This window comes from Odocoileus virginianus, chromosome 17, assembly GCF_023699985.2.
Source record: "Odocoileus virginianus isolate 20LAN1187 ecotype Illinois chromosome 17, Ovbor_1.2, whole genome shotgun sequence".
NCBI classification, from domain to species: Eukaryota; Metazoa; Chordata; class Mammalia; order Artiodactyla; family Cervidae; genus Odocoileus; species Odocoileus virginianus.
Window position 1 is genome coordinate 4,954,298 of NC_069690.1, and position 27,868 is coordinate 4,982,165.

At 43.1% G+C, this 27,868-nt stretch overlaps 1 protein-coding gene across 5 annotated transcripts; it reads right to left on the reverse strand.

Annotated features, from left to right (window-relative positions):
- Positions 1-409: 409 nt before the first annotated feature.
- MMD (monocyte to macrophage differentiation associated) lies at positions 410-27,868 on the reverse strand. Of its 5 annotated transcripts, XR_011492082.1 has the most exons (8): positions 27,538-27,868; positions 20,261-20,342; positions 15,176-15,336; positions 11,967-12,041; positions 10,258-10,359; positions 8,058-8,127; positions 5,337-6,394; positions 2,285-2,373 (listed from the first exon to the last, which is right to left on the reverse strand). XR_011492082.1 is itself a non-coding variant. In XM_020908557.2 (7 exons), the coding sequence occupies exons 1-7, from the start codon at positions 27,561-27,563 to the stop codon at positions 2,173-2,175; spliced, it is 717 nt and encodes a 238-aa protein (XP_020764216.1). In that variant the 5' UTR covers positions 27,564-27,863; the 3' UTR covers positions 410-2,172. The 5 variants fall into 5 exon arrangements, 4 of the variants coding, with proteins under 4 accessions (XP_020764216.1, XP_070334579.1, XP_070334580.1 ...); XM_020908557.2 differs by lacking the exon at positions 5,337-6,394 and having other exon boundaries at positions 410-2,373; positions 27,538-27,863; XM_070478478.1 differs by lacking the exons at positions 5,337-6,394; positions 11,967-12,041 and having other exon boundaries at positions 410-2,373; positions 27,538-27,864.

Consider the following 27,868-nt stretch of genomic DNA (forward strand, 5'->3'; position numbering starts at 1 on the left):
AGGGAGAAATCCAACACTCACAGAGTTGTTACTCACTTACAGTATGTGTCTGCTTGGTAACAAAACAGCTTGTAAGCTCAATCTTACAGGATATTATATAAACTAAACCAAAAAGCTTCTCTGGGTAAAGATACATCATTTATAAAATGTATAATCCTTAGGCCCAGACTAGCATATTTTAAGCTGAAAATGTGGTTTGATTTTAATGTTTGCACTGGTTCTGGCAATTCGATTATCAAAAAGTGGACTAGAAAATTCTATATGACAGGGTACATTTGTTTTTCTTCCCATCCTGACTTTTCAAAAAAAAAAAAAAAAAGGCTAGTATACGAATTACATATGCTAGATGAGCTCAGGCATTCAAAAATGCATTATCATTTTCACAGTCATCTAATTTAGAGACAGTGGAACAAGTCCAAGTAACAATTTTATTTTAGTCTACAGCACAATTTTTTTACATACATTTTAGTGGTTTTGACAGTGGTACTTTTGAGCAGACTTCAAATGAATCCACAAAAGTTAATACACTTAAAATTAAATACACAATAAAACAAGAGGCATCCAGATGTCCAGAATCATGCAGAAGGGATGGTCTGGTTGGTGTTTTCACTGGGTACCTTGCCTATTTGGGGTTGCAAAGAGTCGGACATGACTGAGTGACTATCACTTTCACTTTTGCCTATTTAAGAATTCACCAGCAAAAGGCAGTTCTTCTGTTTTTCATTCCCATATAATTTACCAAAGTCAGAGTTCTAAACACACACACACACACACACGCAAAATAAACCCTCCTTTAAGGCTACATCAGTACAAAATTTCAATGAACTGAATTCAATATACTGTCAAACTAACAATTCCAGTGATCAAATCCATCACCAGTAAACAGGTAATATCAGCACCAGATCTAAATGCAAGGTTATGTATTAAAACACCAACAGCAGATTAACCAAAAAGCAACTAATATGTTAATCTTAATATAAGACATTGAAGGAAAACCAAAAACAATATATTAAATATCACTCCACTGAGCCAGGATATAACTGATGAACAATAGATACATGAGTTTGCCAAACAGTGCTTTAAATACTTTTCTATGAAAAAAAAGTGTATCAGGAGATGCAAAGGAAAAGTAGAAATGTGAATTTATGCATTTAGCTCCACAACTTAAAATGACTATCAAACTGGTAATATAAAGCTAAGTGACAATAACTTAACCACTGGGCACCAGACAGGCATGACCACTATTCACTGTAATTCATAACGCTCTTCAGGAGTGTTCAGTGGATGGCCAAGCCAGCAATCCTCTCTTAATACAGACTAGATACTCATCTTCTGTGGGAAAAGACCCTGAAGGAGACATGGCAAAGACATAGAGAAAAAGTTCAATCTTTTGAAAAAGTTAGTGATATCAAAATACTTTTCTATTGCTGGGAAACCAAACTAGGTCAAATACGTGGCCCAAAGCAGCACAGAATTCAGAGTCAGAGGTTGGCAGGAAAGTTTTGGAAAACTTGCAGTTTTTAAAAATTGGCAATTTCTCCATGCTTGATAAAACTATCAGAGAAGAGGTATAATGTTTGTTCATTTGTGGAATGTTGACAGATTGCTGCAAAAATTCACATGAATGAAGAAGTGCAGAGATGCGCTTCAATGAAGTATTTTTTAAAAATTTACAAAAAACTGAAGTTTTTATTTAAAAATAACCACGTATGCCAAGATGAAACATGGTAAAAAGTAGTGTTAAGTTCTGTTCATGATTCTTTAACAGCTAATGGGAAAGTGATAGAAATAATTTTCTCTTAAAAAGGAAGTGTCGCTATTGCACTGACTTTTACAATCTGACCTAGTAATTTAGAAAAATCATGTAGTAAAATCTGTAAAATTAAAATACAAAATTCTGGTTTGTAAACATCAGTTGGCCAAGTCTCTCCAGAGTCCTTCATGATAGTGGAATGGAATGAATAATTAATTCACTACCTTATTTACTTGCTGTGAGGGGGAAAATTCCAGAACACAGCTTTCATACTTTCACAGTAATTATATTCAAAAGATATAAAGAAAGTCAGTGCAGCTGTCTTCTTTTTTTCTTCCTCTGTGCAATTTTCAGCTCTTATCCCACTCCTAAGTGCCATAATTGAAATAATACTGGTTTGGAGACCTAGTACAGATTGGTCATAAATGTCGCATAAAGTCTGTAGGACTTCGGTAAAGGTATTTCCAAATGGCATAGTAATGCACTGCAGCTGCCGTGGCCACGAACAGGTGCCAGATGGCATGGGCAAATGGAATGATGCCATCGCTCTTGAAGAACACAACTCCCAGGCAATAAATTAAGCCCCCGCAGGCAAGTTCATGAAGTCCATCCGTGTTGTTCTGTCAACAGAGGAAAAAAAAATGAAAAGGTCTTGATGTTACTCTGATATGACAGCTGAAAACATCCCTGCAAATGCCCCCTAAGTCTCCTGATCTTCCAGACAACGAAGCAGCTCTGCAGACAGACTCCTTATCTGGAAAGATGAACTACACTTAAATCGACCTGGATTACCCTCTGAATCGGCCATCTGGATCTCACCAAGCAATCAGGTTATAGCTCCTGTGGCAAAAAGCAGCATCTTCTGCTCAAAAAATCTATAGTTTGTTTAAGCAGACTGCAATCGTATCTAAAATGAATGGTCATTCATTTTAATAAAGTACAGTCCCTGGCTTTCATCTTTCTCTTGAGGAGCCTTCTTCCCTACTAACGTACACTCAAGCCGCTCTGCTTATAACCCACATCTCCAGCACAGTTTTCACTCCCTTTGTCTTCCTCAAATTCTGTTCTACATGAACCGCTTTTCTCAGACCCTTCCTCTGCTTCTGGGAGCTTGTGGCATAGCCATTCGGAAAACCACTGCTAGGAGTGACCTCTGAGATCATAGAGCACAATACAGTTCCTAACCTTCTAGATGCTCCAGGCCTTTTTGTCTTTGTGCCTGGAAGTTTTTTTTAGCTCAGCAGGAAACTAACAGTCAGGTGTGCTTTAGCACAAAAAGCAGACTTTATAAAGTACTCTTGGTTTTCAAAGAACTTGACTCATCTCCAAATGAGACGGGGCTGTGTAAATGACAGGCGGAGAACAGAGGCAGGGCTCAAGATGCAGGTGGACAAACTCCAGGGTTTCTGGAGACGAGGAACCGGAAGGTCTCAGGTGCTGCAGGGTGAGTGGGAACCTACAGCAGATGGTGGCAAGTCTTGGAAGGGACGACGGTGTGGGTGTTCCAGAGGCCTGGGCCCTGCGGCTGCGACCTTGGGAGCCTTGGAGCAGGTCCCCACAGCAAGTCCAACAGGGGACATGGAGAGCCCCGGTGCTGTGGCCTGCCTGGGCCGAGGCTAGGGCGATGGCCGCGCTGGACACAAAGCCAGGCATGGGGACCCAGGCTGGGGTGGGGGGTCAGCCCCATTTTCAAAATTCACATGAGCACCGTGGTGTCTGCAGGATCAAACAGTGAGGAAGGAGACTTCTCAGACCGCTCCTTAACCTTGGTAAGATGGAACCTCAGTCAGATTTCATTTTACTTAAAAAGTAAAGCATAGCAAAACAAAACACCAGACACATTTATTATTTCTTAGAGGTCATAAAGCAATTAATATACATTAATAATACAAAATTCCCTGTACGTGTATTAGGGACATTTTCTTTAGAGAGGGTTACGTTTTCCTAAGGGAGGGGTAGGATTCTTACAGGAGCATCTGACCCCCCAGTTAAGAGTCACTCATCTAACACAGCCTCCTTATTTTAGAGATGAAGAGACTAAAGTCAGAGAAATAAGTACTGCTTTATCAGCTTTCAAAGAACCAGAACATGGTTAATCTTAAAACCAGATTATGTCTGCTTCATTATCAACACCATTACTATGTTTCTATGTCCCTATTAAATGTTTGAAACATTCATTTAATCTTCACAACCCTAAATTAGGTACTATTTTTATCCCAACTCCACAGATGAGAAACCTAGAATATATAGAGGTTAAATAATTTACCCATGGCCACGGAGCTTTTAAGTATACCAGAATCAGGATTTCAACCAAGACCAAGGTGTTTTGTTTCCTGAAGTTATAGTCCTTTTTGTGGGAGGGAGGAAGGTCTTTTAAAGATTGATGATTCATTTATATAGTGTAATGCATAGATATTAAGTGGACTGTAAGGTTGTGTGAAGTGCACACTTCTATGTAACTCATATCACCCTTATCAAGCTACACAAATATCCTAACACTCCAGAAAGTTCTTTGGTACCCCTTCCCAATCCTAGACAACCCCTTCCACTAAGGCAACCACTGTTCTTGTTGCTATTATCACAGACTAAGCCTCTCCATTCTAGAACCTCACATAAATGGAATTATACTGTATGTAGAGTTTTGGGTCTGGCTTCTTTTTTGCTCAATATATTTTCGGTGCTAGTGGTGAAGAACTCACCTGCCAAAGCAGGAGATGTAAGAGGTGTGGGTTCAATCCCTGGGTCAGGAAGAGCCCCTGGACGAGAAAATGGCAACCCACTCCAGCATTCTTAACTGGAAAATCTCATGGACAGTGGAGCCTGGCAGGTTACAGTCCATGGGGTTACAAAGAGCTGGACATGACTAAAGCAACTTAGCATGCAAGCACACACATATATGCATGCAGGTGCTAATGTATGTAAGTCATTCATTCCTTTCTATTACTTAGCATTTCACTGAATTAAAAAAAACAATTTGTTTATCCTTTCCATTTGGGGGCTATCATGAATAAAATTTAATACTTATACTGTTTTACAAGTCCTTTTGTAGATACATGTTTTCATTTTTGCTGAACTATAAATATATGCTTAATTTTATAATAAACTGCTAAGCAAATTACCAAAGTGGTTACATTTTATATTTTCCCCAACAATGGATCGAGGTTCTAGTTATTTCACATCCTTGTTGGTATTTGGTGGTGTCAGCCTTTTTAATTTAACTATTCAGTATGGTGTGGTGGTAAGCTTTTAATTTTCATTTCCCTGATTTCCTAGATGACCGGTGACATTGGACAGTTTTTCAAGGGTTTACTGGATACTTGTATCTCTTTTTTATTACTGATTTAGAGTGCTACAGTATTTCATACACATCCTTTGTCAGATACATAAAGAGAAAGCAAATAATTTCTCCCAGCCTGAGACCTATTAAAGTTCATTGATCTTGTTTTCTGCAGTATCCCATCTATTGTTGTGATCTTGCTAGGATCACATGGAATACTTGTTTTGCTCTGCGTGGTCTCTCCATTCTGGCTGGTTGGAACTCTGGGGTCTCCAGTACTGGGCTCATTCAGTGATATCCACTTACTTCACAGCCTTTCAATAGCTATCTTCAGCCAGGGTATGCAGCGTCTTGCCTTGCACAAATGCCGCTTAGTATCTGGGCAAGGACTCAAGGAAATCCCTTTGTAGATTTCCGGAGACTCTTCTCTGTGAAGCTCCCTCGTCTCCAGGACCCTGCCCCAGCCCGGGGAGCTGAATTGCTGGTTTGCTTCCTCCACCCAGACGGCTGCTCCTGGACTCCAAACAGGGAGAAAACTGCAGTGCATTTGAAGCTTATCTTTTGGTTTCTCTCTCCTCAAGGATCATAATCCTCTATGTCTGTGTCCAATGCCAAAAAATTGTCGTTCATGCACTTTACCCACTTTTATTGCTCTTTGTGGTAGAAGGGTGATTCTGACATCCGTTATTCTGACTGCAACACCGAAAGTCTGAGTCTTCATCGTCTGTACTGTTCCTGTTCCTTCAGATGGCCCGTGTGGTTCCTTTTGTCCTGGTCTCTGTCCCGCTCACAGGTTTCATCACAGAACTTGTGTTACCTCCATGGTCACACCCCTCACATGTAAAATCACATTCAGACGCTCCTGCTTCCCCATCTCCGGGACTTCCTTCACGCCGTGTCCACACTCCGGGACTTCCTTCACGCCGTGTCCATCCTCCGGGACTGCCTTCATGCCGTGTCCGACCTCCGCGACTGCCTCTTCACGCCGTGTCCATCCTCGGGGACTTCCTTCACGCCGTGCCCGTCCTCCGGGACTCCCTTCACGCCGTGCCCATCCTCCGGGACTTCCTTCACGCCATGCCCGTCCTCCGGGACTTCCTTCACGCCGTGCCCGCCCTCCGGGACTTCCTTCACGCTGTGTCCATCCTCCATGCCACCTGCACCACTCTTTCATCTCTTGGCTCCTACTAGTCCTGAATCAGCTTAAACAGCACTTCCTCTGACACCTCTGACAGGTGCTCCCAGAGCAGGCTGCACCTTCCCCAGTCAGAGACATAAAACTTGATGGCCGCTTCTCATTTTATATGAACTGTATACTTTTCTGCTTGATTCCAAGTTCTGTCAGGGCAAGGGTGGGAATTTTCCTGTTTGATCAACATGAACAGTAGTCACCTGTTATTGTACCACTTGAAAATGTCCATGAAAGATTTACACTAGTAAAAATACTGGATAAACTTGTTTTTACAATACCCAGAGGGAATTTACTTGAAGCTTCACTCTAATGATTAGTAACCCATCAAACAGACCTTGCTCTGGGTGTCCTCAATCGCCTTCCAGGCAGATTTTCTCACTTCCGTCTTTCACCTCCCTCCTCTCATCATTCCCTGTTGCCTTTACCAACTAAACTACATATATTTTTGGTGCAAGGTAAATTACTAAAGTCATTATAAATCTCATATCTCAAAGAACATATCTTGTTACAATCTCATAAAACATACCCTCTGAAAAAACATAAGCAAACATAAATCCTAAATCCTTTACAGGTATTTTTGTGACCAGGGTGAGAACTATACACAGAAAAATTCTTACAGAGTACCTGTAAGCTCAGGAGTGAAATAGGTACATTTCTGACCCTTGCAGGCTAAGAAGAGAGTTCAAGTAAACAAACCATGACTTCCTTAATTAATACCCGTAGCCAGTGCCCCAAAATGCAGAGTATAGACTGGAAATACATAAGCTAAAGGCACAAGGGACCAGTGGGCGGGATTGTGAGGTCGTTACGTTACTGTTCCAAACTGACAAATACACATGGATTTCTCAACACTGATTAGTCTGACTGGGGGTACAAAACATACGTGCAACCGACTCCTACAGGTAATGCCTCGCTTCCCCTCCTTAGAGTCCCCAGGAAAATTTCAGGCAAAGTTAAAAAAAAAAAAGCACTTTCTTGGGAATGAGAAATAACATGACTTAAAAGCGAGTGAAAGGAAATGTAAGAGTGAAGGGATTCAAGGAATATCCAATAAAATGTTGAGCCAAATGACCTTTTGAAGTCCTTCCAATGCTTAAATTTTAAGAAGTCATTAATTTAACTGTTTACAATAGCCAAGACATGAAAGCAACCTAAATGTCCATTAACAGAGGAATGGATAAAGAAGATTTGGTACATGTATACAGTGGAATATAACTCCACTATAACTGAGTAATGTTTTTAATATTACTCAGCCATTAAACAGAAGGAACTAATGCCATTTGCAGCAACATGGATGGTCCTGGAGACTGCCAAACTGACTGCAGTAAGTTAGAGGAGAAAGATTTATGACATCCCTTCTAGGTGCGATCTAAAAAGAAATGAAACACATGACCTTATTTACAAACCAGATACAGGTCCACAGACTCAGAAAAGGCAGCTGTGGCTGCCAGGTGGGGAGGCGGGTGGGAAGGGACGGGAGGGAGTCTGCACTGAGACGCACACGCTGCTGTGTGTCAAATGGACCCGGAGGGGAGCTGCTCCGTGCCATGCGGCAGCCGGGATGGAGGGGCGCTGGGGGGACGGACACAGGTACACGCAGGGGCGCTCTGCTGTGCGCCTGAGACTTCACAGCACTGCTAACTAGCTATACTCCAACATAAAAAGACTTTTAAAAAATTTACCCTTGTCCATGGATTTAGGTTTAAGACACTAAGTAACCTAAAAATTTAACTTCAGAAATAAAAGCTACAGATTGCTTCTATAGACATATTAAAAGTCATAGTGATTGGAAAGAAAATAAGGTGAAATAACTAAATTATGAAGAAGCTTCTTACCATTGATGTTACCACCAAGGCAGGAGAAAAGCCCATTGTGAGATAGAAGAAGAGCTCAATCACCTTATACCTGCAGAAGAGAGAGGTGTCAACTCAACGTAATTTATCTATTCCTACAACACTCACACCATCTCCTTACCAATTTTTTTTTCTTTTGAAAAACAAATTAAACTCTTAATGAAACGTATTTCATTTCAAATGAAATGTATTTTCCCTATAGGAGACCATTAAGCCTCTTAACTGAAATACTGTAGTTGAGTAACAATGAACTAATATTTCTTTCGGGATTGTTGTTGTTTAGTCATTAAATCCTATCTGACCCTTCTGTGACACCATGGACTCTAGCTCTCCCAGCTCCTCTGTCCATGGGATTCTCCAGGCAGGAATACTGGAGTGGGTTGCCATTTCCTTCTCCAGGGGGTCCTCCTGACCCAGGGATTGAATCTGAATCTCCTGCATTGGCAGGTGGATTCTTTACCACTGAGCCACCAGGGAAGCCCTTTCAGGATTGATAAGGCATCAAATTCTACATGATACATGGAAAATGTTCTTAGCCAAAAGTTATCATTGGATCCAATTAACCATGCACTTTCCCTTTCTAATCTCAGTGTTTGCCTTCACCATCATTCCAATTCATCACTCTAAGACACTGAAATTATGAAGCTGCATAAGGACTAGCTTGGCACCTCCTCTATCAGTGGCCAAGGGATGCGGGCCTTAAAGAACTAAGGGAATGTGTTTCTGATTGTCTATTTTGTATCTGCACAAACTCTTAATTTGTAAGTCTCATCACCTTAGATGCAGATTATCTGAAAATGCTATAAAAACATACTGTACTGAAATTCAAGTTATATTTATGCCTAGCCAAACTACACTTTTCCTCGAAGGCAAGGACCAAAGTATATTTATGTTTGGACCTGCAGGGCCTAGACCAGTATTGTGGCACCATTTAGGTTTTCCCTAATACCTGCCAAACTGAATGGCCAAGGGTGACTCGCATCTTGTTCTTAGTGTTTTGTACTCAAAGTTCACTAGGAAGTAATCATATCAGGGAACTGGGGAAGAATGTGGGTTTGGTTTACATCAGAAGGCCTGAAATAGGAAAAAAAAATAGTTGTCTTACTTTAACTTCCTATTTTATCCAAGGGTATAAATTAGGGGTTTGAGTCTGAGAAGCAAACTGTTCCCTTGGCTATATATAATGCATAACACCACTCAGAATTGCTAATTATGGTCAAAAATGCACTTAAGTGAATATCAAAGTTAGAGAGAAGTTAGCTAAAACTACTATTTTCTTCTGAAAAGAGAAAACAATTTATTACTTTGTGATAAGCACACGTTATATTCAATTCTGAGGGCTATTCTGCCAAAAACAACAGATAAAGAATTTAATAAACTGTATGCAAACAAATGATTTCATAGTTGTGAGTTTCTCAAGTTCAGGCATATGAAATGATGAAAAGAGCCATGGAATAGGAACTAGGCCACCTGGGTCCTAATTCCAGATGTGTCACTGATTTCATGCATGTACTAAATGCTCTCAGTTTTCAAGCATGAAGCAGAAATAGATGACTTGAAGGTCTCCTCTAGAACTAAGATGCTAAATTTCAATAAGCTTTCTTTTTATACTGCTTCACACACTAGGACCTATGAATAACAGGTTAAAAAAAATGTGTTCCATGGTGAGGATACTAAGAGTTTGTATACCCTTCCAAACATCCCCCTTCCCAGGAGTCCTAGGTTGGAACAGCCTCTGGGTTCCTAACTAGGTCAAGTGTTATGCTGGGGGCTTAATATCGATTATCTTCAACCTTCCTAGAAACTTAGACAAGCAGTTATTTTTCTCATGTGGTAACTGTAAGTCACAGAGGATCAGGCTAGTTTGCAGATACTGGCTGAGGATGTGAAGTGAAGTCTGACTCATTTCGGAGTCAGAACTGATCTGCCACTGCAGATGAGGAGAAGTCTACTTTGTCCCTCGGCCACATCATGTGCTACACAGGTCCATTCATCTGTCTGCAGCAGTCTGCCCGCCAATGAGAAAGAGAAAACGGTTCTGACGATTTGTTAAAACAGTATATATTCTGTTTATGTATTTCTACTATTTTGAAGTGCAAATATAAAGTAAATCATACCGTAATGCAGATAAAATTTAGGAAGTTAATTTTAAAGGTATTAAATGTAAATTATTTTCTCTTACTTTTCATGGTAGAGAAATACATAAATGGTTCCTCCAGCTGCCATGAGCCAGATAAACCAACGCATATGAGATGCCAGGGGTCCAAGTTCACGGAGATTTAACCTAAAAATGTAAACATGACAACAGAGAACAGAAGTGATAAATGAAAGGAATTCATACAACCTGTGTGTTCCTCTAGTCCTGAAAACTGAGAGCGAAGGTACGAGGATAAGATCAGAAAGAAAAGCACTCAACATGTGGTGGAGGTATTTGGGAAACTGGGGTAAAATTAACAACTTAAGGATAAAATTGTTGTTCAATCTTTAAGACTTAGAATCAGTTCCAGTGTGGTTTACAAACAGAACCAGCTGAAAGGAGACATGTAGAGGTGAGTCCCAGCACACCGTGATACCCGACTTTCCTGACTAGGCGGGCTGCTGCAAAGGCACTTGCTTTCTCATTCCTGACTGCGTACTTGAGAGCAGACTGTTTACAAAGATTACTGAGAACAAAACCCTGACCCGGATCACACATACACACACACACACCAGATAGCTAATACACAGACCAAGTATCTCTGCCAAGAGAAAACATCAGAAGAATTAGCCCAACATATGTCATGTAAGATATTTTGTTAGAATTTAACCATGGACTCCTGTGAAGCCTGAATTTAAAATGCCACAAATTCATCTGTACTAAATTCTGATTAAGAATAGATATGGGGAAAAAAATGTTATTCTGAATGACTATTACTATAAAATTAATATTTCCAAATGGAAAAGGTACCATCTGCATATCGGAGACTTACATGTGAACAAACTGTTTACTGTAATATCTGTTTCCTCAGTCTACATTTAAAATTTTTATTTACTTATTTTAAATTGAGGTATACTTCACAAAAGCCTCCAAGTATTCTGGCTCCAACATGATGCAGACCTATAATTTAGTAACAGGTACTGGGGAGAGACAGCACTTACTTTTTTACTACAACACATAATTAGGTTTCTTTTGAATGATGGATGCCACATTAGTCAGAATCCAGAGACTGGCTTTTTGTAATGACTATAGTAGTTGACGGCATAATATGAATTTCCTAGTGGTTAAAACTGGACCACACCATGGTAGAGGAAAACTAATTTTTCTTTAATTACGGATTCAAAACAGCAAAAGACTCTATCTTGTCTATACCAAAAAGACAGGAAGAACCAGGACACTGAACTGAATACTAGGCATTTTAAATAGCTAACTAATTAGGCTAGCTCTCTTATTCATATAGCTGAAGAAACGAGAGACGCACTCCACATATAGTAGCTACTGCGCTGTGAAGACAAGCAGTATAAATTTCAAAAGTTAGCTTGTTTTCTTTATATATATATTTATAGCATTTCCATTTAAACAATTAGATGTCCAAGCATTCTGAATAGCAGAAGCAGAGAGGAAGAATATGGAAGGCAAAGGTAATATATTTCCAAAGTGAGCGTGCTGCCTACACACAACTTTGTAGCACTTCGTTCAAACATTCCAGTGCAGATATGTATTCTGAATGTCAGCAACCTTCTTTCCTTAAAATCTGCAATCTGACTCAAGCAAATCAAAATGGAAAAGGAAAAAAAAAACCATGTATGGATGTTTTTGGGGGTGGGGGGCAGGGCAGGAAGACAGGAGGGAAGAAGAACTGAGAATTCTCTCATAAAAATGCTGTCTTCAGAAACAGAAAAACTGGATCTTACCACGGCGCGTAGGACGCAGCAATGAAGAAATAGATGACCATCCTGTCGCACATGTGAAAGCAATGCTCCACCGTCCTGCGGGGGAGACACATCAGACCAAGTTCTCAGGAAATGAGAGACCGGAAGTAGGGGTTATCACGCCGCTAGGCCACGACTGCCACCGTTCTCAGTTCTCATGGCACACGTAAACTGGCTTTCAAAGTCACACGGCTTTTTTTAATAAGATGAAGCCACAAATAAAAGCTTTATTTTATTATTAAAGATTACACATACTGAAGATCCTCTCCATGTAGGAATCCCACAACAATCAGAAACTCTGAAATTGTTAAAAAATAACAAGCAAAATCTGTGCTTTCTGATGTTTTCCACTTCTTTTAGATCCTATCTAACAGGAAAATGAAGTTCCCTGAGGGCAGACCACCTCTCAACCCCTACCATAGTGCAGGGCACAAATCTGTGAAGGCTCAGTAAAATACTCCCTCAAGCCACAGTCTTTTTAGAAAGTCTCTGAAGCAGCCTTTACTCCAAATACCTTAATGCAGACAGTAAGCTGCAATAAAGCAAATTTAGAAACTAATTTAGGAACAGCAACGACACAAACAAGGGTGAAAAAAGGTGTATCTGCTGTCAAGAGGGTAGCCACGTGCGCTTCGAAGCAGGTTTTCTCCTTCCGCAACTGAAGGGTCAGGCAGTGTGCACGATCTGACTCCCTGAGGTCTATGCGCAGAGCAGATAAGACAGGACCTGCCGTTCGCTGAGGGAACGTAAAAAGGACAAACGCACTGCGCTGTCTCTAATCCACTTCCGGCCCAAGGGGTGGACACGATGGGTTGGTGGTTCACCAGCATTAGACCTGCCTCACCACACACACTGCAGCGGCCAGCAGGCCGAGGGTGTTCAGCCAAGCAATGCTGGTCACTACACTAATGTTCTCAAGCCTGACTGCCTTTCAGAATCTCCCGGGGAAGCCACAACACAGTCACAAACTCCAGTCCAGAAGACGCTGACCTAACAGGGCTAGAAGATGAGGCAAAGGTGGAGGGAAGAGGGGAATCTCTTTTTTTAACTGCTTGTACGACTGTGATTCTGAGCCAGTTCTGGCCTTTCTAATTCTGCTTTCCAGATGGTGGCAGCACCCAAAGTCAAACTGCAGCTTGTTCAAGACCCACCCCCCAGGGACTGCCCTGCCGGCCCAGGGCTGAGACTCCACACTGCCAGCGCGCGGGGCTGGGCGTGAGCCCTGGCGTGGGAAACTAGATCCCACCTGCCATAACTAAGAGTTCACCTGCAGCATCTAACGCCTGGTGCAGCCCCCAAAATAATAAACAAATAAAATATTAAAAAAAATAAAATCTCACCACCCGCCTCTCTGACACTCACCCTCCTCACAGGTAAAACAGAAATAACAACATCTCTATCAGAGTGTGTATGCACATTAAATGAGATGATGTAGCCATGTGATTAGACAGCACCCAGCACATAGTAGGTACTTAACCAATGCTCATTCCCTTCCCCCTTTTACTTAAATTAAGGATATACTGGGATATTTTTAAGAATTCAGAGCAGAAGTCCACCCATAGCTTATGATTCTAGCAGTGCTACTGCAAGGTTCCAGAGAGACTGGTTTCTCTTACACCTTCTTCTCAGGCCCTGGCAGGGAGGCCCTGAATACTGAAGCAGGTACCTACAACTCTTTATTGATTCAGAAATCTAGCCAGCAAAGCCAAGTCAGACAAGGCAATCACAGGCACTGCACTATGCCAAAAAGATAATGAGGTGCTCTGGCCTCTGCGACAGCGTGTCCTGAAGAGTCAGGACAGGCACTTTGCAGGCTTGCCTGAGTGCGTCCCACGGCTCCTTCAAGATTCAACGCTGGGGTTTTAAGCTCAGAACTGTCAGCTTCTGGGTGAAGGTAGCAGACTACAAACTATAAGCAATAATGTGAAGGGTGCGGTGGAAGTAAACCTCAGAACCGGAGTCAGAGGACGTGGGACGATCAGATTCTGCTGGTTACCAATGACTCAGGCCAGTCAGGGCGCTTCTCTGGTCTGTTTCCCCAGGTGAAAATGATGGGGTTTGGATTAGACGTTCCTCAAGGGTCCTTCTGGTTCTAAAGCTCTGATCTTTAAATGTGAGGAAGCTAGCAACCATCTCATCGCTAGCAGAATCCCAAATCCTGCTTTTAAATAAAGCGTATCTTTTTAACGTTAGGTTGTCCAAATAGCTTGACATTTCTTTGAACATTCTATAAAACCAAAAATTACCTTCTAATATTACATCAAGTCACTTTAGGTATCCTCTAAATCTTCCTTTCGGAGAAGAAACTTTGCCCTTTGGGGTTGTGCAGAATCTATTTCATAAGCAACTAAACGGTGTGCTCTACCTTTGTATTCCCCCATATTAACCTGTCACTCAAAGGATGAGTGCTTTTATGTCCTTTTCGTTGGGAGGCGAGGGACCACAGTATTGTTTGGAAAGCGTTTAATAGCTAATAAGTAGCAACATACGTGTGTTTTGTTTGAGTAGATACACTGGACCTAATTCTGAAAGCTGAACTTTGCAAAACAGTAACCCGAGCTGTAATGTACCTGCAGTCTAGCTGCAGTGATTGTAATTCTTAGTCATTCTCACATGCCTCATCTCATTCACCTATCACAACAGCCCACCAATCGGGCATTACCATTCTCATTTTAGTGATGAGGAAACTGAGGCTAGGTTGTAGGGCTGGGACTCAAAACCCAACTGATGAGTCCAAGTCCAGGGTACTGCCCACCACCCCGCAGCTACAGCGGAAAACAGGCGTCAGGATTCCACACGGTCAGCCCCAGGGAAGCATCATGGGTTTGTTTGCTTGTTGGCTGGTTGGGTTTTATTTCAGCTGTGCAGCGGGGCTTGCAGGATCCCTGAGCAGGGACTGAACCCAGGGCTCCAGCAGTGAGGGTGCAGAGTCCTAACTGAGCTGCCAGGGAATTCCCAGCAATGTGGATTTGTCTGTTTTCTGAACAAAGACAGGCCTTTTAAAGATACACGTGGGGGTCCTCAAACTCCTTCCAGTCCACAGAAAATTTCCTGAGCAATGGGACAGCTGAGTCTGCCAGGAAGGGAAATGTCCACTCCTTGCCTCCCCTGCCCAAAGCATGCCAGCAAGAGAGGCCAACCTGAACCAGTTACTCTGTGTGACCTGTGGAAACAGCTGCCATTCACGGTACCTTAAGTGGCTCTTTTTCCATGCTACGATGTGGAATACTGTGGAAACAATGAAGAGGGCGCAGAGGCCCATTCCATAAATCCAAGCTGTTATCTTTTCCCAGCAGTCATCAGAGAGCCGGTGAAGGAGGGCGCTGCCCACAATGGCTGGAACAATGAGGAACTGAGAGAAATGGAAGGAAAAATAAAAATTCAGTAAAACACTGAACTGAGAACTGTTAAAAATACCCAGGTTTACCAGGGACAACTTTAGGAAGATCACTTTAAAACAAATTTCCTTTCCTGGATAATTAGAACAAGAACCAGCTGACGTTTTGCCGCAGTGAGAACAGGTACTGTGTTTAGGGCCCGGAACCTGTGCCTGCCAATGGGGACAGTCAGGCAGCAAAATTACTCAACTGTTGCAAAACAAACGTCCTCTAACCTAATTTCGCTACCAAGCATGTACCCAGATTTCCCAGGGATGACTTGATCTTTAGATAGTCTTTCCTGTTTTCCCAAAGTGCTACTGAAACCCCAAATTTCAGCAAAGGGTAACTAAATGAATCAAATCAGTAAGTATAATGCACATACCACACTCAAATCATTTGTCCAATCATAGGTCCTCATTTCTAGTCGGGATGTCTACATTCCACCAGTTTGGGGGCTACTGCAGAATGAAAGGGGTGAGAGGGTCTTTGGGTTATCCCATTTTTTGAGATTTATTTACCTATTTGGCTATGCCAGATCTTGGTGGCAGCATGCGAGATCTAGCTTCCCAACCAGGGATTGCACCCAGGCACCCTGCCCTGGGAGGATGGAACCTCAGACACTGGACCACCAGGTACGTTCTCGGGTTATTTCATTTTTAATAGTACCTTTCAAATAGACAAGGGTAATCCACTCCTACCGAGTCAAATAATTTTAAGAGACGAGAATCTTAAGAGGGAATTTTGCTTTTGCACCATATTTTACACTACATATGGACACAAAGTGCAAAGTCTAGTCGTAACAGTATGACTAATAAACATTTTATAATAATAGAACTCATCCAAAGAAATACTTTATTAGATACCAGACTAAACATACCTGGCAAAGAATGCAAACTTTAGAAATCTCATCTATTTTTGTCTCCAACACCTATGTTTTCTCTCTCACAACAGAATATTAAATCCTCCAGACAGGATCAGCGCTGAATTTCAAATGCTGATTATAACGGCCCAGAACAAAAGGTGAAAATTAGGGACAACAAAGTAGTTTTTCATAAAACAAACTTTAATTTATTTTGAGATTCTGTCCTTTCTATTTTTTTTTTTATGTTAAAGTATCTTCCTGTTAATGAAAATTTAGATGGAAGTTTTTTGTCGATTTTAGAAATTTTAATGCTCTCTGAAATCCAAAAATCAGGGATACAGTTTAGTAAGTTTAATAAGATGACATTTTCTGTTCTAAAAAATTAATGTGTATGTTTTGTCAGTTTTTCCTTAACTCTGGTTTATGTAAGTGTTCCTGATGACCATCCAGGACAGATAAACTAAAGGATTATTCAGGCCTATTTCAAGAAAATATTATTCTTAAAGGTGACCTGTGCATCTCAACAACCAATTATATTTAAATGCTCAGCATTATGCTAAATAATAAGCACTTCACTGGTTGCTTTTATAGGTCAGTATTTTGAAAACTATCAGGACACTGTTTTTCTAACTTTTATCAGTACTTTGTAGTTGGTAAATGGATAAAATGATAGCTGTATACTGGAACAGTAAGTGAAAGAAAAGACCATATAAGCTGTTATTCAAACTTTCATATCCCTTATATCCTAATCCTGATGTAGACTTAAATACATACACACACATACACACACACACATGCTTATTTTCTTAAGGGCCTATGGACAATTATCTTAAGAAATAACTTTACTTTTAGCTCTGTTAAATTCATCAGACATTTAGTTAAGAATAAACAATGGAAACAACCCAAATGTCTATCAAAAGATGAACAGATAAAGAAGGTGGGATATATATAAACATATACACATACATACATATATACATACACACACACATAACAGAATATTATTCAGTCCTAAAAAAATGAAATATTGCCAATTTGTAGCAATTGGAGGGACCTAGAGATTATCATACTAAGTGACGTAAGTCAAAGAAACATATGATATCACTTATATGTGAAATCTAAAAAATAAAATTAATGAATCTATATACAAAGCAGAAACAGACTCACAGACATAGAAAATAAACAGGAGAACCAGAGGGGAAGGGGAGTGGGGGACAGCTAGTACTATGGGATTAACAAATACACACCACTAGACAAACAGAAAAGCTCAAAGGTTTACTGTATAGCAGACGGAACTATAGTCAACATCTTATAATAACCTATGATGAAAAAGCTGGCTTAAAACTCAACATTCAAAAAATGATATCATGGCATCTGGTCCCATCACTTCATGGCAAATAGGAAGAGAAAAAGTGGAAACAGGGACAGACTTTATTTTCTTGGGCTCAAAATCACTGTGGACAGTGACCGCAGTCATGAAATTTTAAGACACTTGTGCCTTGGAAAGAAAGCTATGACAAACCCAGACAGTGTATTAATAAGCAGAGACATCACTTTGCTGACAAAGGTCCATATAGTCAAGGCTATGGTTTTTCCAGAGTCTTGTACAAGTGTGAGAGCTGGACAACAAAGAAGGCTGAGCACTGAAGAATAGATGCTTTCAAATTGTGGTGCTGAGTAAGACTCTTGAGAGTCCCTTCTACTATAAGGAGATCAAACCTGTCAATCCTAAAATAAATCAATCCTGAATATTCACTGGAAGGACTGATGATGAAGCTGAAGCTCCAATACCTTGGCAACCTGATGCGAAGAGCCAACTCATTGAAAAAAACCCTGATGTTGGGAAGACTGAAGGGAAAAGAAGAGTAGCAGAGGATGAAATGGTTGGATGGCATCACTGACTCAACAGACATGAATTTGAGCAAACTCTGGGAGATAGTGAAGGACAGGGAAACCTGGCGTGCTACAGTCCATGGGGTCACAAGAGTCAGGTACGACTTAATGACTGAACAACAACAAATGAAAAATAATCAGAAAAATGTGTATATATATATATATATGTATATATAAATAAAACTATCACTTTACAGTGCCATTGAAACTGACATAATATTGTAAATGAACTACACTTCAATTAAAAAAAAGAATAAAAGATGGATATCTAGAAAGTACAGCTAACAATCAGATTAGGCTGTGTATTCTTTAAGTTTGGACTCTACACATTTTGACCCTCTGGTGTTGTGAAGCTCACTTCACAAAGTGTGTGTCATTAATGCAAAGACAGGGGTCAGCTCAAGTCTAGAGAACTTCACCAAATCCTTCCTGGCCTGAGAATCTAAGCCACAGGTCCAGGGAAGTCTCCACTAGTGAGGTTACTCCAAATTTCATTACTGAAATCCAGGGCAAGCATGTATAAACAAAGCAGGTAGAAACTACCTACAAAGTAGGTAGAAACTCTTTTCTAAAGAAAAAATATTCAGCAAGATCTCAGCATTTCAATTATTTAAATAAAAATCTTTTGAGCACCTAAAGAAAAAGGACAGTGATAAAAGAGAATAACATTTCGATACCACAAGTAACATTTGAATTCTACTACTATAATACTAGGGCATGGCAACCCACTCCAGTGTTCTTGCCTGGAGAATCCCACGGACAGAGGAGCCTGGTGGGCTGCAGTCCACGGGGTCGCAAGAGTTGGATGCAGCTGAGTGACTGACACTTTCACGTCGCTTTATTATGATACATAGAACTGATACTTTGGAAAGTCTGATTTCTGCTAAGTAATGACCACACAGCATTGTTCTATTAGATTGCGAGGGAATCTACCCAAACTAGTTTATTTCAGGCTTATTTGGTATCACGTTCCTTTATAGAAAACACTGACTATTCTTTGCGGAAGGGGCTTAAAGAAACGAAAAGGCACAACCTGAATTCAAGCAAACTTTATTCTAATAACATTTATATGTAACCTACATGTTATACCAACACTGTCTAAAATAACTGAATTAGCCTGTTCTAAACACTCTTCACTAAAGGGATAAATTGATCACTGTCTTTCATCTTCAGACTATATACCAGCCACCATTTTCCCCTCAGAAAATTTCACTAGATGCAACTTTCAAATGGAATAATGAAATCATAGATAAAAGGAAATTTATAATGACACAAGAAAATGCTAATAAAATGAAATTAATAGGGAAACTATGAAAATATACACATAAACACAAACACTGGGTTTCCCAGGTCGCTCAGTTGGTAAAGAGTCTGCCTGCAATGCAGGAGACCGGAGTTCAGTCCCTGGGTCAGAAAGATCCCCTGGAAAAGGAAAAGGCAGCCCACTCCAGTGTTCTTGCCTGGAAAATTCCATGGACGGAGGAGCCTTGCGGGCTACAGTCCATGGGGTCTCAAAGAGTCAGACACGACTGAGCAACTTCACTTTCTAGGTAGTTTTGCTTTTTTATGTATTTCTCAGTATTTTCCATTTTTCTTAAAGTGAACATGCTTTGCTTTTAGAAGGAAGAAAAACTGAATTCAGGAATTAAACTTTTCTTTTACAGTGAGGACTAACATCTGCTCTGAGAAGCAATGGCGACCGTGGGGATGGGAAGGATGTGGCTACCTGTTTTCGGGGATCACTGGGGGAGAAAATCTTTCTCAGCAAATGGTGAACTCTTCTTGCTAAATGAACTCAGCTGACTGTCTTGAAAAGGTAATTCATTTCCTTCCAGGGGTGACAGTCTTTGCAAATAATTTCGTTTGGTTTTTCTTATAGCTAAACACTTACTTTCTTTCAAAGAAGATCTTATCTGAGAAAGCAAATTCAGGATCAACAGAGCTGACTGTAGGTCAGAGCATTCAAAGTATCTGACAGGCTCACAGTTTCTGGTGACATGACCGAGTACTGATACTAGGTCAGGAAAGGTCACAGGGATGGGTGAACTAGATTAACGGGGCTGAGATTGACAGAGATGATCGCCCCTTCTTCTCACCAAAGTGCTTGGGAAGCATGGAAATGGCAGAAAGCTTGTACTCACCGCATGTGTGTAACAATTAGCAGCATGTTCATAACAAGTTGGCTTGTAGCGGCCATTGGCGGGGGCCCGGTGGTTCATGAACCTGTAGAAAGAAAGACATCCCATGAGAAAAGCTCAGAGTGTGTAAAGAATGATGGGAAAGCTTGTCAGAGGTTGTCTGGTCTATTCTAACTGAAGAGGTGACTGCTGGAAATACCTAGTTACTGGAATAAAACCAAAGCCACAAAGCTTTGGTGTAAACTGAACCAAAGCCGTGGTCTAAAGTGAATGCCCTAAGTTAACTGGATTAGTATTCTTTCAATTCATTCAAAAAAAACCTACCAATCAAAAGCAAACAAAATTCACATCTATCCCCTTCAACTGGTACTCTTCAACTGGGTTAGTTTAAAAAAAAAAAATTAAAATGGCACAACCAAATCTGAAATCGAAAAAATCAAGGTCATTTCCCTAAACTTTACAAATACCAGTAACCACGATTTAGTGTGAATTCAATGCATTTGCAAGTTCCTATTTTGTCTCTCAAAATGTATAAAGCTTTATACATGTAGATCTTTAAAGGCTTCATCCCATTATCAGCAGGGCTGCCAAACTAGTTTCCCTGTATTGCATTACCTGTTCCAGCACCAGGGAGCTTAAATAAATGATACTTGGCTGCCTCCAGGCCACTTGAAACAAGGGGTTCATTTTCACCTGCATTCTTCCTGAACTAAAAGAGTTTGCTTCAAAATCTAAATGTGACTAGCGCCTGACGCACTGGCCACAACACTCATGAGTGCACATGCGCAGTCGTGTCTCTTTGTGACCCACCCCAGGCTCCTCTGTCCATGGGATTTTCCAGGCAAGGGTACTGGGGCAGGTAGCCAGATCTTCCCAACCCAGGGACTGAACCTGCGTCTCTTGCATCTCTTGCATTGGCAGGTGAGCTGTTTATCACTGAGCCGCCTGGGAAGCCCAAAGTGTGCCTGTATCTAAGCACCAGCATTTGGTGTGTGTAAGGTCTATACCATACAGACAGACGTGTCCATGTTCCAGTCCCTCTCTGGGCTGAATTTGTGGCAACCAGCAAAGCAGTGAAGAGCACCAATACCGCTGTGCATTACAGAGAGAAACAGCTGCCTTCTGTTTCAGCATGTGGGTGAGGGTCCCCAAGCCCAACTCACACCCCCGCCGTGTTTCACGAAAGGAGTCTGGTTTAGTCTGTGTTCTTTGGAAGGAGTGAGATATAAGCTCAGGCAGGTAAGAAGGCAACTGTCTGAAAGCAGCAGATGCAGAGCACACAGCGGTGAGGGCACCGTGGTGGCATCTGGGTCTGAGCGCCCTGGTGACACTCAGGTCTGAGCATTCAAGCAGCATTCCTGGGCTTGGGGCCTGCAAGATGTCAACAGGCTTTGCACAATAATGGAGGTTTTGGCTTGAGTTAGCTGAGGGGGTGTGGGTAGGGGGAGGAGACGGTATTACTCGTCACTAATGAGTTCTGACTAGTCATGTCTTATCAATTCACACAATGGAAAAATGGTACCAGGCTAAACCGAATGGCACAGACAGGTTGCCAAAAACTGACTAAAACACATGGCCAAGCAATTCCAAAGTGTCCAGTTTATGAACAGAAGACCAGCCAACACTTTCTCCCTGAATTAAAGAAGGGCCTGGTATCCCTAGAGCAAATGAGTAAAGATCAAGTGGCAGTCCCTGCCAACCCGAGGTTGAAAGTTTGAGTGGAAGATCGCCTAGGGAATGGATTTGGCACTGTGAAGATACCTTCCCTGGAACAGCAATGGGCAGCTACCTAACTAACATGCAAAAAGATACACATACTGAATGGGATTCATCACATGGCTTGGAAACTGTTAGAGAGAAGTGTACAGTTAACAGCTTCAGAATTATTTCAAGATATTCTCACACACAGATAAATAAATCTTTTCTCCCCTGACAATCCTTTAAATAATTTCACTAATTTCCTAAGGGACGAGACTGTTGCTATACGGCAGTTATTAGTAAAAAGGAAAATAATTACACTCTTGGGAAGGAGGCTTTAAAAGTGTCCCCAGCATTCGAGGGCCTACCGATTCTCAGCCTGAGACGTAATGACAGGGCTATAAGCAGCACCCCCCACTAGGGACTGTAAAGAGCAAGGCTCCAGGGCGGCTGGGGGCAGCTTAAATTGCGAGCTCTCTGTGCAGGGCACGCTCAGTAGGGTTTGTCCACCCACCATCAGCCTGCAGACTAAAATAGCAATTTATATCTCTGGCAGCCCAGTCTAAAAATAGTCAGGCTATAACACAGAGACAGGGATAGACTTTAAAAGCAAGGAAGCTGAGTGGCCATGTGTGTTAACATGTTTGTGCCCACCTGGAATCACTCAGGTTAAAAATAAACTCAGAAGTTGCAGAGAAAAATATTCTGCCCATGTGACTTAAGGTAGTTTCTCTTTAAAGGCAGGGTCAAGATCCTGGCAATAAGGAAAGGGAAGAGCAGGTATGCCAGGCTCTGTCTGGGGCCCTGTGGGATGGCACATGGTTCTGCCGGGAAATTTACATTTTTCCACTTCTCTCTGATACAATCATGCCTCCCATTGCCTCTTGAAGAAATAATTAGAAGAAATTAGTCACCCAAGACCTACAGGAAAAGCAGATGTAAAATGCAAATAAACCCCACACACTGAGGCTGTTCTTTTCCCCCAAAAAAGAATGAGGAAGGTTCTCAAGAGTTATGGGAAACAGCACCCACTTAGGCAAGACACTTCCACTTAAAGCAAAGCTGTCCTGATGGCCATCCAATGCTAGAAAACACTCTAACACCGGGTGTGTTGCCCACGCCGGAACAACAGAAGCCGCCCCCCCCCCCCACCCAAAGTGTCACAACTAGAGAAAGCCCACGCGTGCTTGCTAAGTCACTTCAGTTGTCCAGACTCTTTGCAACTCTACAGACAGCAGCCCGCCAGGCTCCTCTGTCCATGGGATTCTCCAGGCAAGAATACTGGAGTGGGTCGCCATGCCCTCCTTCAAGGCACCTTCCTGACCCAGAGACTGAACCCGGGCCTCTTAGGTTTCCTGCACTGGCAGGGGGGTTCTTTGCCAGCAGTGTCTCATGGAAAGCCCGGAGGAAGCCCCTGTGCCCCAAGAAAGGGCCCACATGCTACAGCGAAGACACAGCACAGCCTCCCCACCTCCCCCCAAATCTTTAGCCCAAAGCAGGGCCTTCTGAAGGTAAATCCTCAACGCTCCATCAGATCTCAGAGCCTGAGATCAAATCTGAGAAGCTGTCCTTGATTCCTGTGTTCCCCATACTCCACATGCAAGTACATCTGTGCTATCTTCAAAATATATTCCAAAACAGTCCCACTCTCTACAGTTTCAAAGTTACTACCTTAAATCAAGACATAGACTTCTCTGGTCTGTAAACAAAGGCTCTGGTCTCCCTGCCCGCCTGCACACGGACTCTCTTCTTTACCCAGCAGCCACGAGTCTGTTACCACCAGATCACATCACACGCTAAGCCCAGCTTAAAACCTGTCTAGCTTCCCAAAGTGCTTGGGAACACCACCTCCTCTGTGGGCCGCAAGCCCTCCCGACTTCTCCAGCTGGGGGCTCCCTTCCTCTCCCTCCCTCCAGCCAATCACAGCCTTTCTGCTCCTCAAACCAACCAGGTCTGATCTGACTCAGAGCATCTGTGTTTGCTGTTTACTTCTGCCCAGAACATTCTCCTCCAGTGTGCCCAGCCCTCCTCTCACCTCTCAAACTCAGCTCAACCATCCTACTTAAGTATCGATTCAGTGGAGCCCTTATCATGGTTAGTAAGAACTGGAGTTTTTGAACTTGTGTATTTTTTATTTCATCTTTCCCCACTGTAAAGTGAATTCCATGAAGGCTGCCTTGTCTACCTTCTCATTTCCAGGCCCAAACACAAAGTCCTGCTGATTGTTGGAGCTTAATAAATAAGCGTTGAATGAGAATAAAAAGACAGAGATTTTGCCTGCTGCTGAAGCATTTTATTATCCTAACTGAGAGAGATCCTGTCGTCAGTTAGTTTCACTGCAGATTTCTGTATGCAATAAAAACAAGCAGTCTTAGAGCCAAGAGACTCCTCAATCTCGTGAAAACAAAATGGACAAAGGATAAGACCATGAACATTTCAAGGGCTCCTTGAGCATCATTTGATGGAGCAACAGAACTGATCCCTACGACAACCTTACGATTAGCTGTCCTGTATGAATAAGCATGATGTTTAGGAAAAAGTGTCTGCGGCCAGAGGTGGAGATACCGGTGGGGGACATTTAACTTAATTACTAAGTAAGGGAAATGGCACATATAAGGAAACTTCACTGTTCTTCAGTGTTCACCGAATTTCAGTGTATGATTCAATGCTCTGAGAACTTGGAACAAAAAGAGGCCACAGGCAGCGCTGGAACACTTCCTAATGCTTTAGAATAAGATGCCTTACCACATATTCAATTTGAAACTAACCAGCGGTCACGAGGCTGGAGCTACGGAAAGCAGTATCCTTCTCCTTGGATTTCTGGTTGCCAGGCTCGAGAAACGGGCACACACCAACAAGACAGCAGTGAGCCTCTTTAGAAGCTCTGGGTCCTAGGCCTCTGCACTATCTCGGAGATGTTGTGTGTGGGCAGGGAGACAGAGGTAAACGGCTGCATGGGTGGCAGAAAGGGACATGAACCCTTCTATCTGCCCCTTTCCAGCTGTGTGATGATGGCAGGCTCTCTTTTATTCTCTAAGGCTCTTCTATTAAATGGGTAGAAAGTTTGCTTTTCAGGGTTACAGTTAGAGATGAGATGAGTTATCTACAAATACCCAGCTACTGCCTGGCACCAATAGGCATTCAACAAACGTTAGCAAGTATTCTAATCAGTCAGAGATGCTGTGAAAGGGAGAGAATGACTCTGTGTGGGGGTGGAATCAAGTGTGAAAGGGATAGAGCACAACAGATAAAAGGCGTCCCAGTGGGATTTTTCACATCCTAAGATTTTTGTGGAGCCATGCCTGCATAAAGCCCTCCACTTACTATACCGGGTTAGGCGTCCTTACAGCTCTTCTCCAGATAAGGCAGAGCTCTGGAAGTTGATCCAAAGCCACAGTGACCGCCAAGTTTCCATTATGAACAAGCCAGCAGGGGGTTCAAGTTTTCTTATAATTTAGACACAGCCACAAAGGATGGGCTAATGAAATGTTTTTACTGCAGTCAAATGCTCTCCAATGGAGTCCTGGTGAATCTATCAGAAGGAACACAGGGGCTCAAAGATAAGTGTGTTCCTTTTTCTAGTTCCTCTGTCATTTACAACCTGTAACTATCCTAAATGCTCACAAGATGGATAACAAACACAGCTTTTAAGAGGTGCAGAACAGTACTCTCAATATGTTAATGTACAGACCACAATATATTACTTATTTGCAGACTTTATTTCTAAGTTCAAACTGATTTATAGAAATATCTTTCCAAACAAGAAATTATGGGATCATTCATTCTGCAAAGAAAATCAGGGTAGGTCTAGATGTCATCAAGAAAATAACTATGAAATATCCACTGACATTGTGCAGTTGCTGCAGAAATTACAATGTCTATGCTATACCAAAAGAAAATGCCTGTATTTTTAATTTTTAAATGAATGGAGTAGAGCACAAAATCACATTACAATTGTGATAATAAGGACTGGATAGATTCATGTCCAGCAAAATAGAAGAATTAAGTCAGCTGAGATGGTAGGATCTTAAATAAAGATGTGTTTGTTTTTCATTCCTCTTAACATTGCTAATGTTTGCACAACAAACAATAACACAAGTTCCTTTTTTTCCTTCTTTTTGTGGAGAAGAACGGAAAGGATAGAAAAGAAATAGAACTCTTTAACAAAAACCGGTAAATGCACAGAATACTGCCACTGTTCCCGGAAAACAGGAAGAGCACAGATGTGCAGAGAAGTAAAACCAAATCAAACAAACCACACATACAGGGTTTTGCCAACCATTGCTGAACCTGTGTTACATCCTCCCGTAAAGCCCCTCCAGTCCTCATGGCTGACTTCATGTTCTAAAGCCAGAACATCATGGTTCCCTTTTGCCTTTGGAAGAACTGATATGATGTTCCCATTAGGTGAACACCGCCAGGCATTCAACACCCTGAGTGATAAGCAATGTTCAAAAGTTAATCCAAGTCTTCACCCTGATCACCCCAACTCTCACTGTGCAAATGTCACTCTGGAGAAGGAATGAGACCAGCAGAATAGGTGAGAGGGTTTCTAGGGATTAAAGCATTGGAAAGAATGGGAAAAAAAAAAGCGTACTTTAAAATCTTGTAATAAAAAGCAATGCCTAAAAACTCAACAAAAACCTTGGGAGATTTCATTCTTTTTTTTTTTTTTTTTTAAATTCCCCCCTGGCCACTGCACACTAAGCTAGCCTGCTCAGGGTGAAGGCCTGGGAGTGGGGATGCCTGCCTGATTCAGACAAAGGGATGGAGAGTTACCATAAACATACGAGAGGTGAACTTTCACCCACTTACACGAAGGAGAATTAGGGGGAAATTAAAAAAGCGCAGAGCTTCCTCTCGAATTACTGCCAGCCTCCATTCATTGCTAGATGGCAGAGACCTGGAGTCAGGATTAAGGCTACGGTGTCTCCCCAGGCTGGAGTTCCCACCGGCCCTCCAACACAAGAGCAGCAGGCCAGCCTTCCGGGGGGCCTCTTCGGTTCCTCGTTTCCTAACCCAGGCGCCTCAACTGCAGTTCTCACCGCCCAGAAGCTAACCTGCCCCGGCGCGGTGCCCCAAAATAGCACACGCTGGGACTTGAACCCCGAGAACCCCGCAGGCAAGCCTAAACCGGCGGAGCCTGCCTCAGTTTCCCCCACCGCCACGGCCAAAGACAAAGCGCCGGAAACCCTCAGCACCCCGGCTGGGCAACCTGGCTCGGGTCCGGGCGCCTCGGGGGCCCCCCAAGCCCGGTCAGGGGTGCAGGCCAAGGCTGGGGTCGGAAGATCCGGGGCCGGTGCCTGCGGCCGGCGTTCAGGTCCCCGGACCAAGCAAGAGGCTGTCCCTGCAGGGCGAAGCCGGGCGGGCCACCGACGCCCTGGGAGGGCAACTGGGGTCCGAGGGCTGGGCACTGCAGCCCGCAGCGAGTAGCGGGGACCCGGGCCGGCGCGAGCCCCGCTCCCGGAGCGGGGGCGCCCGGGGACGGCGGGGCGGGCAGTCCCAGGAACACGAGAGGAGGAGCGGGCGGGGTGCCGGGCCCCACACGCGCGGGCGGCGGGCCCGGGGCGCTGGCCTCTCACCGCTGGAATCGGCTCTGGAACCGCATCGATGCTCCTGCTCCTCCGCGGGGGCCGCGAGCTCCGTCTCGTCAGCGCCGGCGGCCGGGCGCGCGGCCCGCAGGAGCTGTGGCGGCTCCGGGGGCCGCCGCGGGCCCGGCGGACCGCTGGACCGGGCAGCGCAGACGGGGCCGGGCCGGGGGTCGGGACCGGGCCAGAGCCAGACCGGGCGCCTGGGGGCGGGAGGGCGGCCCTTAAACGGCCCGGCCGCCTCCCGCCGCCTCCGGCCGCCCGGCCCCACAGCTCCCGGCCGGGAGGCCCCGCCCCGCCCGGCGCCCAGCCCCCGGCCCCGCCC

Excerpts from the sequence above, each read along its gene's own strand:
- MMD (XM_020908557.2), bottom strand. The coding sequence starts at position 27,563 with ATGCGGTTCCAGAGCCGATTCCAGCG. Across the intron at positions 15,337-20,260 it reads CTAATTGTTACACACATGCG|TTCCTCATTGTTCCAGCCAT; the intron begins GTGAGTACAAGC and ends CATTTCTCTCAG. Across the intron at positions 2,374-8,057 it reads CCTTGGTGGTAACATCAATG|AACAACACGGATGGACTTCA; the intron begins GTAAGAAGCTTC and ends CTCTGTTGACAG.